At 38.0% G+C, this 20,617-nt stretch overlaps 1 protein-coding gene across 6 annotated transcripts in view; it reads right to left on the bottom strand.

Moving 5' to 3' along the window:
- Nucleotides 1-20,617, bottom strand: part of LOC107582200 (estrogen-related receptor gamma) — a 92,664-nt gene that overhangs the window by 21,194 nt on the left and 50,853 nt on the right. For 5 of the 6 annotated variants that reach the window (XM_016267971.1, XM_016267965.1, XM_016267953.1 and 2 more), the window contains 2 exons: nt 9,637-9,747; nt 5,889-6,071 (listed from right to left, as the gene is read on the bottom strand). In XM_016267971.1, the coding sequence (XP_016123457.1) occupies nt 5,889-6,071; nt 9,637-9,747 (294 nt within the window). The remainder of the gene's footprint in view (nt 1-5,888; nt 6,072-9,636; nt 9,748-20,617) is intronic. The other variant, XM_016267959.1, reaches the window with a different exon arrangement.

The following is a 20,617-nucleotide window of genomic DNA, read 5'->3' as shown; positions in this document are numbered from 1 at the left end:
TTTGTGAAACTTAAATCACTATCATTACTAACAGGTTATGCATATGACAATATGTAGTTAAAGATACACATTTACATTTAAAAAAAAATAAATATATATTTGAATTTCCATTTAAAAAGCATTAAACCATGAAATAAAAGATTTAAATATAAATAATAATATACAATAAATGTATATACCCCATTCTATTTGGTAACATTTTATTGTTATGTTCACTTACATTTATTTTAAATAATTTAATGATTTATTGCTTTATTATTATAAGAAATAATAATAATAATAATAATATATTATACACATGCTCATATATACTGTACATATAGGCCTACGTATATTCATAGGAAACACTGGTGTGAAATGTGCATTATTTCAGCACTGTATGACACCGTCAAGAGTGATCGTAAGACCTCTATTTCGATTGGGTTTTTTTTCCATCCTGAAGATAAGGGGCTGGGAAAGGGCTCATGGAGAAATCAAACCTATGCTTTCGATAAATCCCTCGCTCAGCTCCTGATTAAGACATCTCACCGGTTGCTCAACGACTGAGACAGGGCGAGAGTGAAATAAATAAAGCATAAAAACTAAAAAAACACACCTTGCATTCATGCCTGCAGCCTTGAGGTTTGCCAGGGTAACTTTAATTGCTATTGTTTGTATCCAGAACAGGCCACTAAGCCTGTACACACAGGTCAGCCAATAATGATGACACCTCAATCACGTCTGCAGATTGCACTGAGTAAGCACCTCCTGTTTTTTTTTTTCCCTAACGAGGTTTCCGGGCGAATATGCTAATCCCACAGCGCGTCTGTCCGGTGAGCACGTAATCGTCTTATTATGCCCTGAGAAACCTTGCTGCGATATTTGAGTAGGAGTCGGGCTTCCATGACTCTCTCCTTCTACTGAACCTATTACAAAGGCACTGGCCCTGACAATTGAAGGAGCGAGAGAGAGGCCTGGCCGAGGGAGAGAGGGACAGGAAGGTGTAGAGAGTGAGAGAGAGAAAAAAAATGGAGGTGGGGGGAGGCAAAGGAATGAAGTGGAGTGTGGCAGTACCTCGGTATCTACATAAAAGAGATTAGAGTCGACAGGGTTCCATTTTACAGCTCAATCATATTGTGTTAGCACGCGCTTATCCGTGTGCCAGTGAAAATTGAAAGGGAAATAAAGAAAGAGAGAAAGTCCCCGAGATAGGACCAAGAATGGAAGAAGCCCGAGCAATTTCAGCCGGCATAAAGGGCCTGTAATAGTGAGGGTCCTGTCATGCTAAAAAGCCAGTGCTGGTCCATGCGCCGGCCATTCTTGTAGCCCGCTCGTCAAGTCAAGTGAGACCGCCCGCCATTGTGCGCTGCTGTGTTACGATAAGGCATGTCACAACCATATGACAGCAATTTTTCATTTATTTTTAAATGGCTCCTGGCCAGCGTGAGGTGACTCTAATTCTATTTGCAGATTTTTTTCTTTTTTCAGATTATTTACAGAAGTTTTTGTTCCTGCTCTTTTCCACTACAAACATTAGCTCTTTCCTCTCTCCCTGCACAGCTTAAATGCAAAAATAAAACTACTGCCTCAATACAGCACAATTAATTTTTTTTAAATTGCTCCTCTAATTTTATTTAGAGGTTTATTTATTTATTTAGATTTTACATTTGTTGATGGAGGTTTTTTGTTCCCCGCTTTTTCCACTACAAATGTTTGCTCTTTCTTCTTTCCATGCGCAGCTTAAACGCTAAAATAAATGTACTGCCTCAACACAGCACTTTTTTTCTTTTTACAAATTTTTGTCTTCATGTTTTGATTTTATTTAAAGAGTTATTTTGTTCCCGCCTTTTTCTGCTATACAAATACATTTTAAATATATAATGTAATATTTCCACTACAAATGCTAAAATAAAATGACAGCCTGAATACATTACATATTCATTTGTTTTTATTCCTCCTGGCTGATGTGAGGGGACTCTAATTCTATTTACAGATAAGTAAAGGTTTTTCATTCCCGTCTTTTTTCGCTACAAACCTTTGCTCTTCCTCTCCTCCCATGCAGCTTAAATGCTAAAATAAAATTACAGCCTGAATACTTTAATCTCACAAATGAGATTTCTCACTCTAATCCACATTATGTCATTTTCTGCTTTTTTCCACCCTCGTATTGAGTTAATATCACATTTCCAAATCCTTGCGTCTCCCATAATGCCAGGCTTACAGGAACTGGCGATGCCGGGGTTTTGATCAGACATCCTCCCTGGCAGTGTGTTTGTAAACCATATCGAATGTTTTCATGGCCTGTATGAGCATGTAAATGATCAGAGGAGGGAGAAGGGGCAAAGCCTCGGCACATTAAAAAAGCAATCAGAAAGGAGCGGCCGTGTCTGTGCCGCCGGCGGAGGGAGCTGCCGTCGAGGCGTCTTTAACTCCATTCCCCAAAACACAGACTGCTTCATTATCCGCCAGCTCTCTGCAGCGGCAGCTCCAGTAATACTGAGTGATGTTTAAATTAGTTTACAATTTGCCTGCTCCTCGCTTAGGACAGATCGTAAGCGAAGGCGCTCAGAAATGTCAGCAGCGCTCCTAACCACCGTAACAAATTGTTGCCCGTACGCTGCACACCTAATGACTTCAAATTAGCTTCTGTGCGAGAGGCTGACAGTTTGTTACGTCTGTTAGCAACATAGGCGCCATATCATGAGCCATAAATTGGTTTGGGCTCTCGGGGAGAATGGAGGCCTTCATCAATTTGATTAAAAAAAATTACTGTACCATAGAAACTGCAGAGACAAACTAGTTGGTAAAGAGAGAAATGCGCACATGGAGCTGTGGCAGAGCGGTTACGGGAGGTTAACAGGTCTTTCTGATTGTGAGAGGTTAAGGGAAAAAAATCACTCTCAAATGAAAAAAATGTGTTGCGTAAGAAGAGAACTGTATACTGAATCTCACACTTTTCTTTGGAAATTTTCATTGGAATACAGTGGCAATCGGAGCGCGAGGAGCAGGAGGAGATGAGAGCCGTAGGAATACCTGCTCCGGAGATGAGGGGGCTCCTTCCTCTTCAAACAGACTCAGAATTGCCTGCCGAGGTCTAATCATACAATCATCTCTCTTCTGCTGAGCAATCGTTCATAGAATGTGAACTCTGAGACTCCTCTGTTTGCTTTCTGAGCAGACATGGCCTACAAATTGAACTAATACATGTTCAACACGGTGCAGAAAAAAAAGCTATGAATGTGCAAATGCATACACACAGAGTGGCAGAAGTTCATATGCAGCCTGAGACTTAAAAAAATTGCTTAAAAAATAAACGAGTGGAAACAAATTCTGTTGCTCTTGTATATAGTGTACTGCACTGTGCTATACTGAGGGTTCAAAATTATTACTATTATTTTTTTTTCTTGCAATACCTGCTAACAATGAGTGAATTGTGAAACTGAATTAATATTTTGCACCACAACTTGTATTTTGGATAATTTTTTTATAAATATGTGTCACGATACATTCCTACACTGATTATTTAGCACTTGTAAACTTTCTTGTAACTGGCTTTACGAGTATAAATTCTTGAGCCTGAATAATGGCCACTACATCCATCACACTATACTGTAGTATATTATAAAATACAATAAATATAGTGCATATAAATATATACTACCATTCAAAGGTTTGGGAATAAACTTTTAAAAAAAGATATGAAATATATTTTAATGTTATTGAAAGAAGCATTTTATGCAACCAAGGGTGCATTTATTTGAGTAAAAACAGTAATATGATGAAATATTTTTTACAGCAATATTGTGAACTTTTTTTTACATTTTAATACAACATAGAATGTAATTTATTCGTGTGAGGTAAATTTTCCAGTATTCAGTGCCACGTGTTTGTTCAGAAATCATTCTAATATGTTGATTTGCTGCTTAAGAAACATTTCTTATTATTATCAAAGCTGAAAACAGTTTTGCTGCCTGATATTTTTGTGGAAACCTTGATACATTTTTCAGGAATTATTAAGAAATAAAAAGTTCAGAAAAACAGCAATTATTTGAAATAGCGTATTTTTTTTGTAACATTATAAATGTTTTACTGTCAATGTTGATCAGTTCAATGCATCCTTACTGAATTATAATATTGATTTCTTTAAAAAATGTCAAATATACTGATCCCAAACTATTAATGTATAATATAGTAAAAGCATCACACAATGCTACACTACAGTATGTAGTCTGCTATACTATACTATGTACATAAATGTGCCACATTCCAGAAGCTCCAGTGGTGTGGCTTCCTGCACACAGGGAAAATCCCATTAAATCCACAGGGCAAGTCTGGGTCAATCTGGCATGGAGCAGCAGAAATAACCTCCCAATCCTGCATCTCATGCCTGGCAGGAAATTGGCACTCTGATGAGCTTTAAGCCCATTTTATGGCTTGTGTGGCACTATTGCCTGGGGCCAGTATTAGCACAGTCATATCTACAGCACAAAGAAAACTACAACACAACTTCCTGTACAGCAAATAAAGGTTTCAACTTGTTTTGGTTAAAAGAGTGGTTTCTTTTCTTTAGTGAAAGTGGAGTAATAAATGTGAAACTGCTGTGAAAATACCACTATGTCTCTTCCTCTAAGTTAACCACTCTTACTATCGTCTGATTTGAGAGCTTTCTTTCTCTTTACCTCGTTTTTGCTCTTGCTCCACAGTCAGTCACCTATGGGAAGCTCTTTTCAAACAGTGAGGGCTGAAGTGGGCAGCCACTCTCTGTGACCAGGGCCGTCTCAGATTAAATGCAAAAGAAGGGCTTTGTTAAGAAGATTACTGGAAACTCCTCATTCTGTCTTGCGGAGATGGGCAAGTAGAGAGAGGGGGGGGGACACTTGTCTCAATCATGGTCAGTCATGCCATTATCGTTCATGGCTAATTTCAGGAATCCTTTCAGCAAGGCTGCTGGATGGCTGAAACAGCAGGAGAAAATGCCTCTCCTCCACTCCTGTGGATATTGCGCTATACTGAGGATTTAAGCTAAAACTAAACAAATTGATCCTTGTCTGCTGTCACACAGGGCGGAAAAATGCTGAGCTAACGAATGTATCACTGGTGGCGAGGGTGAAGGCAAATGCCCTTGATTGACAAGGCACAGCTTTGTTTAGAGTTCAGGAGAGTGTTTGGCACTTGCTGAAAACAGCAATCACTCAAACGCACTTTACAGTTTTTGTTCAGAATTCACATACAGTGAAGTGCAGAAGTCTGAGACTACACTGAAATTCTATAATTTAAAATGTAATTTAAACCTGAAAATAAATATAAAGCTTTAGGATAAATAAAACGTAAAACAATCAAACATTATAATAAACTATTATATAAAGAATGCATAAAAATATAAATCAACACTTGTAAATGTATTTTATATTTCTACATACAGAAAAATAAATAAGAACAATAAAATAAAAATGCAAAAAAGATGCACACAAGATGCTCTTTGAATCACTCAAATCACGCAGGGGAAAAATGAATGGCAAACAAATAATAAAAAAAAGCTCATTTTCAAAAATTTCAATTCATTTTCATATTTTATTTAAACTGTAACTTGCTGTAATAATCATTTGTAATGAAAAAACATGCATTAGATTTTTTTTTTAAATTTCGAAATTAGTAGCATTCTCAGACCTGTGGGCTGCACTGTTTTATGGAGCTGCTTTTTTTATATATAAATGACAAATTTTCATATTTAAACTGACATTTCTATTAGACATTTAATATCAAATTTGACTTTTTCAACCTGTGTACAATATCTGGTTTGCTCTTTTTCATCTAGACTGAATGTGCTCTGACCAGACCATCCAATCCACGGTTCACACTGAGAGTTTGCCTGTAGTTGTGTATAATTTTTATCTCTGGTCATGTCCTACCTGGGATATGCTTGGCCCAGCCAATGTTGACCACAAGTTCCCTGTCTGCCAGGTCGCAGAGCGTGGTCAGGGCTTTGATGTCGCTGTCGGGCACGGTGGGGTCAGGCATGGCGTAGATCTTCTCAGGCTCCGCCACCAGCAAGTGAGACACAATCTTGTTATCTGCAAGGCAGCCAAAGGGGACTGTATTTGAACACCGAGGGGAGAACAAAGAAACAGATTGGGATTATACCAGCAAGGTCATATAGTGTTTGGTTCAGTAGCAAAGAAAGAAATCAGATAAAATTAAATATTAGCGGAGTTGTTTTCTTTGGACTGAGAGATGGTGTTTGTGGTACTGAAAATGCCATTTTTGTTATAGGAATGAATGACTGGTGCTTTTTATAATAATAATTAAAAAAAAAAATGTTGGTTACCTGTTTATTGGTTAGGAGATTTAATGGTGCAGAGCAGTGGTTCTTAACCAGTTTTGATTTAAGACCCAGATTTATTTGCACATCAAAATGTACCAAAATAGTTTATCATAGAAAATTAACCTATATTTAAAAACAAATATTAACAATCTCTGTTTTTTTTTCTAGCAATAAGGGAATTTTATGTTGGCCAGATAAAATTAAATCAAAATAATGGAGTTTGAGTGGCTGGTGAATAATACAAAAAACATAAAAATAAAATAAAATAAAATATTACCCGGTTGACAACCACTGCTGCTTTTTTAATTCACATCTATCTGATGATTCTCATTGTAGATTATGCTGTGAATTGTGCATATAAAGATTAGTGTCTATCTAACGAGAGAAAGGACACACATTTCAGATTGGAATGAATTGGTGAGGGAGATTGGAATAGGTAATTAGCAACACCCTTACAGTTAAATGAATTCATTTGCTGTTTAATCATCTATGTCAATGCAATATGATAGACAGACAGAACCCAAATACAGCACTGCAATCTGTGTGTGTGTCTGTGTGTTTGCAAGGCCCAGATGAATCACTTTCAGGCCAGCACATCTGTGTTTGAGGTCTGAGGACAAAACGGATCACTAAATTAAAAAGCATTAACTTCTGAGGTGTGTGTGTGTGTGTGTGTTGGAGGGGGGGAAGAAATGGATCAATCAGCCCAGCCCTGCTACTCCAGGGAGTGGAGGAGCCTGTAAGTGCTATCTCTAGGTAAATCTTATTTAATGTTTCCCTAATTAGAATCAATGCAACCCAATTTCCAAACCCCATGCCTTTGTTATGTGCAAATAATCAATCAGGTAGGCTGGGACCATGGCTACTCCTCACTGTTTGTGAAAATAGAGATAGAGATAGAAAGGAATGAGAGAAAAGATACACAGAGCTCAGAGACAGACTGATAAAAGCCTCTATTAATGGGACACTGGACTAAAATACGAAAATCCTTTACAAAACCTAAACATTTGTCTGTATGCCCATGCAAGGGTGGACGTATTCTGGATGACCAACCTCATAAAAAGACATCAGTGGGGATTTATGTTAGAATAAATATATTTAAATTCCGACCAAAGCAAATTCCCTTTAAGGCAAGTCTCAATCTGCATCCAGGGCAGCTATTTTCTATGTAGGTAATGGGTAAAAACCTACTGAAAACTGTTTGTCAGTATTATGTTTGCATAAAATATTTAAAATCAGCATAACAATGATAGCATAAATGCAGCTTCTTAAGCTCACAAAATGTGCACACAAAAATGCAATGCAAATTCTAGAGTTAGCAAACTGAAATTAAAAAATCAGACTGGTTCTTTTAAATGAAAAGTTGGAAGGATGTCATATTGAGTGCTTTGTCTGGTTCATTTTCCAATGAGTGGTCCATCTCCTCCCCCTTATACTGTCTTCCCAAGTCCCCATCTTACTAGCATACACTAGCAAAGAAAAATGAAGTAATGAAAGTGGATGGGAGCTGGACATAGAGAATAAGCTTTAAAATAAGTTGCTTTGGGTGGCTGGAAATAAGCCTGAACCTGGAAGGAGGGATCAGTAGGATTAGGCAGAAGGTTATTCAGAGCGCTGTATTCCTAAAATGATTTCTACCACTGTAATAATTAAGATTATTTCCACTGCTATCATGCATAAAATCATATTGTATTCCAGGAGAATATGCTACCATTAAGTAAAAAGGCTTTAGGGACAAATCTGTTAAGCACTGCCGTGCTGTCTCTTTGCAGAGCAGTCTGACAGAGCGGAAGCTCCGGTATTGTGGGTTTGATGTCTTTGCCAGATTGGATTTAATCCGGATTAGACCTCTCTCCCTCTCGCGTTCGCTCGCTCTCCCCTAACACACACACACACACAAATGCACAAACATCTTTGTCGATTGGCTCTGTCATATACTACATCTCTGTCTTTCTTGTTTTGTGTCCATTTTCCTGGTGCATTGGAAAGAAGGCAGGTCACTGTAAGGTGACATTGAGATTTTAGTGAAAGATTCTGTGTTTGATCTTTTTTTTAGGTTTGATAGGTGCAAAAAAAAAAAACCGCAAATGCAAACGCAAAAGGGATAGGTCACCCCCCACAAAAGAAAACTGTCATCATTAACTCACCCTTGTGTTGTTTTGAACCTGTAAGACTTTTTGTCGAACACAAAAGAAGAAATTTTGACAAATGGTTTGACTGTTTTACAGCTGACTTTTTTTCTTCTTCACAGCACAAAAGAAGATATTTTGAATTATTTCTTAGTAGTTTTTTTGTTAAAAAATATTTTTGGACCCCATTGACTTTCATTGTATGGCCAAAAAAATACTAAGGAATTCTTTAAAATATCTTCTTTTGAGTTCTGCAGAAAAAAGTAAATCATACAGGTTTGGAAAAACATAAGGATGAGTAAATTATGACAGAATTTTCATTTTTTGTGTGAACTAAACCTAAAATTTGCATTTTTTTTTTAAATGCAACATTTTACCTGTTTTATTTTTATATTAAAAATGGGAGTGTTGCTTAAAAAAAGTATGTATTTGTATAAGAAAAAAATCTTGAGGCTAAGAAACACACACACACAAATGCACAAACATCTTTGTCGATTGGCTCTGTCATATACTACATCTCTGTCTTTCTTGTTTTGTGTCCAATTTCCTGGTGCATTGGAAAGAAGGCAGGTCACTGTAAGGTGACATTGAGATTTTAGTGAAAGATTCTGTGTTTGATCTTTTTTTTAGGTTTGATAGGTGCAAAAAAAAAAAAACGCAAATGCAAACGCAAAAGGGATAGGTCACCCCCCACAAAAGAAAACTGTCATCATTAACTCACCCTTGTGTTGTTTTGAACCTGTAAGACTTTTTGTCGAACACAAAAGAAGAAATTTTGACAAATGGTTTGACTGTTTTACAGCTGACTTTTTTTCTTCTTCACAGCACAAAAGAAGATATTTTGAATTATTTCTTAGTAGTTTTTTTGTTAAAAAATATTTTTGGACCCCATTGACTTTCATTGTATGGCCAAAAAAATACTAAGGAATTCTTTAAAATATCTTCTTTTGAGTTCTGCAGAAAAAAGTAAATCATACAGGTTTGGAAAAACATAAGGATGAGTAAATTATGACAGAATTTTCATTTTTTGTGTGAACTAAACCTAAAATTTGCATTTTTTTTTTAAATGCAACATTTTACCTGTTTTATTTTTATATTAAAAATGGGAGTGTTGCTTAAAAAAAGTATGTATTTGTATAAGAAAAAAATCTTGAGGCTAAGAAAATAAATAAATGTGAAGACATTAAATGAATACAATGTTCTTACATGGCTTTTTTGGTGGCAGAGCCAGTTGAGGGTTCAAATAGGGGCTGTTTTCTGCATCTATCCGGCGTTTGTACTTCTGTCTTCCACCACGCACACGGTCCAGTCGAACACCTGATGAAAAAGAGGACACAAGAAAAAACAACAACATTTACTTATCACACATCATTCTAGCACGAACACAACCTCTTCAGTAAAGCAGTCAGATAACCTGCACTGTCACTTTAAAAGCACTGTGAGGGGAGTAGGCTGCTGTGAGCCCGCCATACACGGCACGGCAGCTGTCAGTGGCCATTTCAGGGATGTGGACAGGAGATGACCAGCTGCTGACAGACAGGGGCACAGTTGCTCTCTCCATGTGACATCCAGAAACGCACCTGCCCATCTCCTGCTTGTAGCGTGTGTGCATCTTTAGAGCACTCAGCTCACGGAAAAATAACAGGTAAACAATAGAGAGACATTTGTGTTGCGTTAACACGCATTCTCAAAAGTGTTGGTGACAACAATTACAGGAGACGTTTATTCTCAAGAGCGCAGAGGCGTTCAAGTACTTGTGTGAAGCACATCACTGTGTCTTTAAAGGCGTCCCATTCTCCTTCATCATTCAAAGCTCCCAAGAGCGCAAATAAAGTGTGATGGGTGAGTAATTTATTGAGGCGCGACAGTTGTGAAAACATTCTGAAATCATCCATCACGACCCGCGATTCTGATGAGTGCAGAGCCTTAAAGACCTGTCCCTGCTTTTAATTAATTGACATACAAAAGAGCTTTAATTTAATTATGCAAACCTCTCCAGGGGGTGGGCGGTTTCCGTGGAAACCACTTAAAGGTGGCTCAGGACCCGTTTCATGTTGCATGCTGGAGAGGAACGGAATGGACATGAAGGCCCAGTGAGCCGGCCCTCGTTTCACAATTAAAACACTGGAATTCTCGTTTATCTGAATGGTGCTCTATCGCCACCTCCACTGGGCTTTCAGGGCCTGACACTCTCTGAATAATTTAACAATGAGATGCACCTTTCTCATATTGAAGAGCACTGATTGAAAATTTGAAGTGCTGCTTATGGATTTTACCTGATTATATTTTAACTAAATGTGAATCTATTCATTGGAAATGTTGACAAATATGTATATGACAATATATATATAAAAAAATTTATAAAACACAAGGGTTTTCTCCCCAATATTTAGATCAGAAGTCAATCAAAATGGGATTTTCAATGGGCAATTAAAATTTAACTTTGGTCCCCCAAACCCAATATTAGCCTACATTATTAATAATATAATATAATATATAATATAATATAATACAACCTTTATGTAAATGAAACTAAAAAAAATAAATAAAAAAAATAAACAGAATAATGTTAAGCATAATCATATATCTTACATCCTGTATCTTTTTTTTAATATTACTCTTGACAAGTATAGATCTGGAATGTGTACAATAAGTGGAGATAAAATATAACCATGACATGAACTTGAAATCACACTGTGCAGATTTTCATTAATAATGTTCACAGTCAAATAGGCTTCACTGACCAACTAGTCTGTTAGGCTCATTACAAATTCTGCTTTATTCCATTATTATTGATGCCTTTCTAAATAAGCTATCCATTCCTACTAAATAGTAACCATAGTCGTAATATTTCCTCCTATAGATCAGTATTTCACTATGACTGCACAACATGCAGGCGTATTTTGGGACGGAGTAATAATGAGTGTTAATTCACTTTGACCCTGGCTGGTTGTTGATTATGTGACATTGTACTCCAGGACAAAAGCAGATCCGTGACCCTGTTTGCTCACATTTCCACGAAGGAACACACATCCTACAGGCTTCGTTTTACATGAGAACGGTGGTCTTTAAAAGATGCCACATTGTTAGCTTAACCTCCTTGATGCCAGCACCCAAAATATGCAACTACACACGATGCTCACATGTTGACAGCCTCTCATCTTAACAAGACCAACCCCCCCACCAGAAACCGGATCCTGCTCCTGCCCGGGTGCCTGGACTGCAGGGTTTATTGGGCTAATTCACTGCTACAGACACGCTTGTAATAGCATCACCTGCAGTCCATGCGGCATCTTACATCTTTGACATCCAGGTTAATGTGGGTCAGATATATAGCTCTTTTATTAGCCTGATTGGTTGATTTTTCCTGAATCTAGAACAAATACTGCAAATTACATCAAACTGATGCACAACTGTGAATAACGTTTTGAGTCCGATGCTGCATCTTCATAGGCCTGCAATGCGCTGGAAATAGATGAGGAATTAATGCAGCACAACCCTGAAAGACACTCTCTACAGTGGGATATTATTAGGAAAGCCTCCCTCACTGCTGAAGGAGGATCGTTCCAAGGATTTACACGCTCCAAAACAAACAACATTGGAATAAGTTACCCTTTGTTACTGATTTGCAGCCAGCTTTGTGGCTTCTCTTATATGTTTAAGATTAAGATGCGGCTACGGGATGCCGACCCAGGGGCGATCGTTACCCTCCACAAATGGCGAATGTGGCTTCACACCATCAGGATACATCTGTCTGCTGATAGACCTTCTATCGCCACATGACTGTAAAGCAAGCAGGCGCCTGGCTGCACATGGTGCGCCACTGGGTCGGGTTTCACACAGACGTAGATACAAAGAGCTGCCGATTGTTTGTTTGATGGCGTATCTATGGGCCCGCACGGAATGATCTTGATGAATAACATTGCTTCATGGGACGCACACGCCAAAAACGTTTTGATGTTATTCTCTCAAAACAGACCAAATATATCTTACCATACAGTTTATGTGAATACAATTAGTTTCCTTAAAAAGGAGGACAAAAAGAGTTAATTTAAAGGGACAGTCCAACCAAAAAAATTTAATTCTGGCACAATTTACTCTCCCTTCTGAAATCTGTATCTGACCTTTTTTCTTTTGTGGAACACAAAAGGAGATATTTATAGTAGATTGTCCAAGCTGCTCTTTTCCATACAATGAAAGCGAATGGTGACTACAGCATCAAGGCAGGATTTTTTTTTTTAAATCAGTAATGATTTTTTTTGTCAGTTTTCCATCATTTCCTCACATAAAGCTATCATATGTTTTAGGAAGTCTATATCAAAGAAATATAGCTTTTATGAGGCTTTTTTGCTCTTTTTGGCAGTTGACTGCCCCAGTCCCCATCCACTCTCACTGTACTAAAAAGATTAGTATGAACCTTCTCAAAAATGTTTTCTTTTGTGTTCCACTGAAAAATAAAGTAATACAGGTATGGAAGGTATGACAGTGAGAAAATAATGACAGAATTTTAACTCAAATTTTTTTAGGTGAACTGTCCCTTTTAATAATAGGTTCCTTTAAATGATGCAAAATAATGCATTTGGCTATATTTTCACTTCACTTTTCTCTTTTTTAAAATGTTCCTCTGCTATTAACAGCTCAAAGCTCACAAATAATATGATTTATATGTTCTGAAATGTACCTTCTTATTTGCTTCATTCATTAGCACTAAGTAGGACATGAAATGTTGTTAAAACATTTCACAGCAAATGCCTCACATTTCATGCAGGCTGACAGAACAAGAGGATTTTTGAGAATTCATTTCACACTGTTGTAAATCCCCAGTAGATTACAAGATTTTACTGTTTTAATTAAGATGACAAATAGACTAGTTGCTTCATTGTGGAATCCTTTTTCCCTTGTTTTAAATGATCCTACTACCCTCTCCACACCTCCCCCCACGTTTTTATTAGGACCCACAGATGACTGTAAACTTCTTACAAGGCTTGTTTTGAATTTCATAGGTGCCGTGGAATCCTGCAAGGCGTCTGCAGAAATTTACGGGGAAGTGTGAGAGAAACAATCAACCTGGCAGCAATGTGTGCCACTTTAAAAAAAGACTAATTAATCAGACGTGGCCAGAGAATTCTGATGTCTCGAACTTACATCATTATATTACACCTATTCTTGTTTAGTAGTCAATGACATGCGTGCAGACACACTAAAGAGCCGAGGAGACTGTTGCCTTGGCCAAGGCTGATGGGGCACTGGAGAGTAAATACAGCAGCCAAATTTCTCACAGCTGACACACATAAACACTACACCGCTTCCACTCAACAAAGGCTTAAGTGTTCACAGGAACGTCAAACGTGTGCTGATAGTTCAGTTTCTTTTTATAGGTGCTATGCATCACAAGAGTATAGCTTTCTCTCTGATGAATATATATAGGATCAAGCACTTGACCAGCTAACTCTGGCTACCAGAATAGATCTTCAATCAACAGTATGTCTAGAAGGAAAATGAGACACTGACCAAACCAAACATTAGGAGGACAGAATGTTGATCTGATTTATTTACTACTATATTGTAGTGTAGTGCAATCACTCAATCCTCTACTTTTGTGTCATTATAGTGTTTGTTTAAGAATACTGGCAGGAAACTGTGATATATTAAATTATGAATTACTGATATCCATCAATAGCAGCATTAGTGATCATCAGGGTACAAAATTTAATCCACACATGAAAATGGCAAACAAATTGAGGAAATTACGGGCTATAAATATCCCTTACTTGCCATGAAACTGTATTCTGTATTTATGATTATTATTATTATTTTCAGAGTTTTAATTTTTAGTATAGTTTTTCTTTGCATATTATGCCAAACAGTGTGGATCAAGTTAGTTGACCAATCAATCAATCAATCAATCAATAAAGTAAGTTTTGGCTACTTAATACAATTAATATTGTGTTAATTCAATGAACATACTGTACGTATTTACAAATTAAGAAAAAATAAAGACAACAGATAAGTAAAAGTCGATACTAGATGTGGAAGCTGCAACAGATATTTTCTAAAGCTGTCACTTACATCTGCAAAAAAATAATTCTTACAACTTAATTTACACCATGTGCTAAGTTTGAGGTACCATCCACTGGTAACTGCATACTATTTACTTGCCAAAGACAATTTGTACTCACATTTGGCTCTTGATGGGTGTTAATATTGGACCCTAGCTCTCTTCCTCTTTAAGAAAGCACATTTAACAGTCATTAAGCGCTGACAGAAATGAACACGGGGTAAAAGTACCAGTCTACTGAGCTGCCAAACTCCATTAAATGTTCACCTTCACTATTTCTGTCTTGTAAAGTAGATATTCTAGAAGCAAGGCTTAAGAACATCACAACCCAGCTTCGTTCACATATTCTTGCTGGTTCACGTTAACTAAATCCAAGGGGGACCAAGTTGTTTTTGTCAATGTGAGCTTCCAGTCAGCCTTCCTATTTTACCGAAACCCACATCCTCCAGTCTATTCCATTAATGCTATGAGCTTTTATGTGGAAATAACTGTGACCTATGGCAAAGGGCAAAACAAAGTGTGCCCCTAGTGCTGAGGCCAGCCCAGCAAGCAGGACACCCCATTCTGAGAAAAAGAGCGAATCCCAATTGCAATCGGCCGAATTTACACACAAAATGCAAATGGGCCTTGAACATGGGTGAGCAACAGGACCGCTGGTTGCAAGATCCCCTGAGATCTACAGGAATGAATTATTAAATCTTCCCCGGGACGATGCGAGAGAGAGCGCAGGAAGAGGAGAGAGGGGGTAGACACACACTGTCATCTGAATCTTCCTCTTAATCCAATGAGAATTTATTTTCTTTGCCGCTGTAAATGTTGGCTGTTAAGCCATGGGACAAGTGCACTCTGTGGTGCCATTCATGCATAAAATGTGGATTTCTATTTGATTTTCTGATGTTTAAGCCTGTTAAATCCCCCCCCTCCCCGCTCCCTTGGCACAATCGCCTCCCCTTGAGTTTCTCCATAACGTAATTACACTGAGGAGCAAATATTGACAGCATTTGTCTTGAGCTTTGAAATGTTCAAATTCCCAAACAGAAAAAACAAAAAACAAACAAACAAACTCGGAATAACGAGTTAATCTTTGAATTCTAGAATTTTAGAAGCTATGCTTTGAATTTTTGATGGTGAAAGATTTCCGCTCGTGCTCGGCTTAGCCCTTGACAAGGATTTGCATCCTTTGAAAATGTGCTGACCACCGGCAAGTAAACAGACGTGACCATCTTGACAAACAAGTCAGGTTTGGTGTGAGGGCAAGCGTGTCGTTGTGTGTTCCGAAAAAGAGTGTTAGCCGTTTGTTTCGTTTAGACAGCGGGCACAAATCAACACCATGTTCTAAAAGAAAAAAAAACACAATCCTTCCAAAACCTATACTTACAACACCAGCAATCTTATGAAAGAAATTAATCTTATAAGCGCATTTCTGCTGAATCTGCGTAAGGCCTAAAAGAGAAAAAATAACTCTTGTTGCACTATTCTTGTTTGCCAAAATGTACATAAATACACGAATAATAATAATAAATGATTATTTATATAATAGTATATAGTGTTAATAAATACTATATATATATATATATATATATATATATACATTGCACAAAATAGGATAAAATCCACCTAAAATGTTTACCAATATACTTGCTCCTGAAAAAAAGCTGAATAACTGTAACAAATAACTGTATTTTTTCCTTAATTATGATTATAATATAACCAATTATGATTGGCCATTTAATTTCAGCTGCCTTTTGTTTTTTATGGTCCTTATATTTTGACATAAAATCATATTTCTATATAATATTATTTAAATTAGGACTATTCTGGTTTTAATATGAATATCCCAACGAACTTTACAACATAACCAAATGACACAAGGGTTTACATGTAATTGTGTATGCAAAATTCAAATCTTGCTTTAGACACAGTTTAATAGAATTTGATGGAAATGCACAAAATCATAGGATAAGCCCACCAATGTTCCGTATCTCTCTCACTCATTCATTTTGGGCTAATAATCGATCCTATAGTACCTGAAAGAGACCCTCCTCCATCACCGCCCACCTCTCTGCACACACCTCTCACTTAATAAAGAGCTATCTGAACAAGCTCATTTATTTTCCGGAAAATTAACTCACTTTCAGTTCTGATTAATGATTTTAATCTACATGAATCAAATAAAAAATAAAAAATAATATTTCCAAAGCCCACAAGGGGGGGGGGGAGACAAGGAGAAAAGACCGTTCTCACTTAACAAATGACCCTTCAAATATTAAAAGAGGAGCAGGAGTGGGTGATCCTAATGAAATGTGTCTGGTGCATGGCTGCCTCTCCTTACACACAGGCAGATCCAGAGCTGGAGAAAAAGGAGATGCACAGAGAAAATAAAGATATTAGAGGGGGAGCCCCACTTATTGTCTGCAGAAAATCCGGAGAGAATTACTGAGCTATCTACTTACTTTAATTATTGTGTCATGCCCTGTACATTCTCAACACTATTTAAATTGAGAACGAGAGAGAAGCGAACTGCAGGTGCCCTGGTCATGTGACTGCAGTGGGCAAAAGCTAGTGAGTGGGCATTGACTGATGCGGACAAATTTAGTGCGATATTTCGGCACAGAAACTCTAGTCGTGGCTGGTTGCATCTCTTTCTGGGCTTTGTTGCTAACCTGCCAAATGCTTGGCTGACTTAATAGACAAAGTGATGAACGGCGATCATTTTGGGGCGGAGGAATATTGCTGACTGCCGATATTGGAATCACTTCTGATTGGAGGAAAAACACAACTAGAGTGATGGAAAAGACGCTTGTGAGTGGACCGGTGTCACTTGTGTAAAGCTGTTATTGGTTATCGAGTCATGGCTGTTCAGAGCCGAGCACAATTTTAATATGACCCATCTTTCATCCAGGATCCCCAGTATAAAGGACACTGAAATATTAGGGGGGTGGTGAGTGCTGATGGAATGTCATCCAAATGATTGAAATGTTGAAATTCATAATTGGAAACACAGTGCTATCTTCCTCTCCCTCCACACACACACAGACACATACGGCGGGCTCCTTCACAGCAGCAGAGGCATGCGTGAGGTTGGGCACGGCAGTGGTTTTTATGGTAATTGAGGCAGTTATATGAGGTGGATGTGGACAGCGCCTTTCTTCTGCCGAGACTTAAAGAGAAATAAGCGTGTGTTATCTACCTGCCGGCAGAGCCGCCCTATTGTTGATTCAATAATACAAGACGGCTCTTATCAGGGCTCGGGGTGACTGATTGGCAGGCCGATATGTTTAGACAATGTGCCGTGTTCAAACTGAATTCACCCAGGCCTCCAGTCTGCCCAGGAGCAAGCAGAGCAGAGTGAATTAACACCACACAATGGACTGAGACTCCTTCAACATCTTTACATGCCCCCCTTGGCCCATGTATTTTTCTAGACCAAAACCCATGATGTCTACAATCCTGTATGATGATTTTATATACTACTACTACTACTACTTTATTATTATTATTATTACATTAAATTGAATGAAGGCATCAAAAAAAATTATCTATGTGAATGAATACACAAATAATAATATTAATAATCAATAACATTAAATGAATAATCAAATAACTATAAAGTTTCAAGTATCAAATAAAGTAAACTATTTAAATTGGAATATTAAGCCCTGATATCATGTTTCTTCTATCTGCCAATACCAATAATAATAATAATAAATAAATAATAATAAAATAATAAATTATAATAATAACAATGAACGAATATGTGAAAAAAACAGAATAAAAAAATGTGAATGAAGGCACAAAAAGGTAAAAATAAATAAATAAATAAACAAAGATGCCCCAGGCACTGCAATAAGAAATTTAGCTTTAGTTACAGTAGCGGAGGAAAATTATAATTTTTTTAATTCAGAGACATTGCTATCCCGAGTTCTCTGAGGACACAGAGTAAACCGAAATTGGCTCCATTATTTTTACCAAGGTTATGCAAGAAAATCATAGATATGTTTAATTCAAACAGGGTTGAAATCATAAAGTATGTCTGTGAAACACAAATTTACTAGGGAGAACAAGTTCCTTCTGAACAGGGCTTTGGAGAAAAATGCATAAATTCAAAATCAAGGAGCATAATTGTGTTTACATTTGAGGTCTCTGTTTAATCCAAGGAGACACCCAATGGTGGGCAAAAGCCAAGGCAGAATGAGGTGTTAATAACGCACGGGTGTGTAGGGGTGAGATATCAGCCAGGGGAGGTGGTGGCCAGCATTGCGGGATCAAAACGAGCGATTTTTGCCTTCATCTGGCCTGATGGTGGAGTAAATGAGAACAGATCAGCGCTGCGGTCTGTGGGCAGGTGGCTGTCGGCCGTCATCCGTCTCCTAGCCATTAAATTGCTGGCAAGATGGAAGGCCTTCCTTTCCTGTAGCCACACTTACAGATCAAACAGTGACAAATGAGATGTAACTGCACTTGTAAAGCAAGGCAACAATCTGTCAAAGTACAATATAATTTGTGATCTGACGTGGCAACCACGTTGTCTATTCCTGATCTATCTATCTATCTATAATAATTTATAGAAAGTATTATAAATATTTAAGCCATTTAAAAAGGAAAACAAGTCCTGAAATCATCTGCTTCTAATATCAGACTGATAACAATAGAATGTAATGGTATTTAAAAATAATAATACTAATGAAAAAGAAAGAAATGTATATCTATTCATTTTTCATATAGTAAAAAATATATATTTCAATTTGTCAGCCAAACATGTCAAACTGATGCACAAATGGACAGATGGATGGATGGATAGATAGACTCTGTTCTAAAGCTCCATCGTCTGTATTTGTGTGCACTAGGCTTGGTTATTACCTGAGGAAAATCAGCGCCAAGGAAAAAACTACTTAGTGAGCTGTATGACTGCATTAACAAGGCCTCTCTTTGCCTGAACAATTCCTCGCCTCTAAATGATCTAATTAAAGTCTCATCAGTCGTGTGTCTCGGGCTGAGCCCTCCGCTGCTGCATTCAGACACTTTCACATGGAACGGCGTTCCCTGCTGTGCTAGCGCTCCTCTCTGCCTCACTGATCACATGGAGGGCTTCTGATACATCATCATAACAGACGGTGGGTGTCTTCTGAGGGTGGAAGACTTGTAGAGGTTTAGATGTTGAGCAGGGATATATGATGGGGGAAGAAGGTAACAAAATTAACCCTTAGGTGTTGAACACTAATAGATATGAAAATAAGTAAACTGTAGAGACCACAAACCACGCAGATACACTTTCAACACATTCCTTGTACACATACGCAATGAATCATCCAAAAAAGGAGTCTGAAAAAAGTGTCTCCTTCAAAAATGAGTAAACATTTATAAGCTTTCAATATGACCGGAACAGACAGATTTTCGTGGCGGGTCATCATCTATCAGGAGCTGTGAGAATGATACGGTATGTGTCACTATGGAAGGGCGTGAGTGCTGTAAGGCAGTGGGTGATGGTGGCCATCCGATGGGGGAGATTGCATTAGAGCAGAGCACGGGATGGTGCTGGGGGCTGGGCCATGCTGGTTAATATGGGGCAGTGGGGAAACTGATGGTGTTGTAGGAAGGAGGGACGAGCTGCAAACGGCCTGCAGGTTGCTTCAGGTCGGTCAGTGGGAGATGAGTGGGTAATTGCCACTTCACCATGCCCAGTGTGTTCATTCAACCCTTCAAACGACAGAACATGCATCTGAGCCTTTTCCGCTTTCTTTTTTTCCACAGTACATAATTGGGACTCGTATGTATGTGTGTCCATATCATCAAAACCTAAATATGATATAATACAATAACAGCCAAGAAAACAACACACATACACACACACACACACGCACACACACACACACACGCACGCACGCAACCATGCCCAGTGTGTTCATTCAACCCTTCAAACGACAGAACATGCATCTGAGCCTTTTCCGCTTTCTTTTTTTCCACAGTACATAATTGGGACTCGTATGTATGTGTGTCCATATCATCAAAACCTAAATATGACATAATACAATAACAGCCAAGAAAACAACACACATACACACACACACACACACACGCACACACACACACACACACACACACACACGCACGCACGCACGCACACACACA

Source organism: Sinocyclocheilus grahami, unplaced genomic scaffold (assembly GCF_001515645.1).
Source record: "Sinocyclocheilus grahami isolate Dianchi unplaced genomic scaffold, SAMN03320097.WGS_v1.1 scaffold4.1, whole genome shotgun sequence".
Taxonomy (NCBI): Eukaryota; Metazoa; Chordata; class Actinopteri; order Cypriniformes; family Cyprinidae; genus Sinocyclocheilus; species Sinocyclocheilus grahami.
The sequence above is the reverse complement of the archived record's forward strand: the minus strand, read 5'-3'. Positions and strand labels throughout refer to the sequence as shown.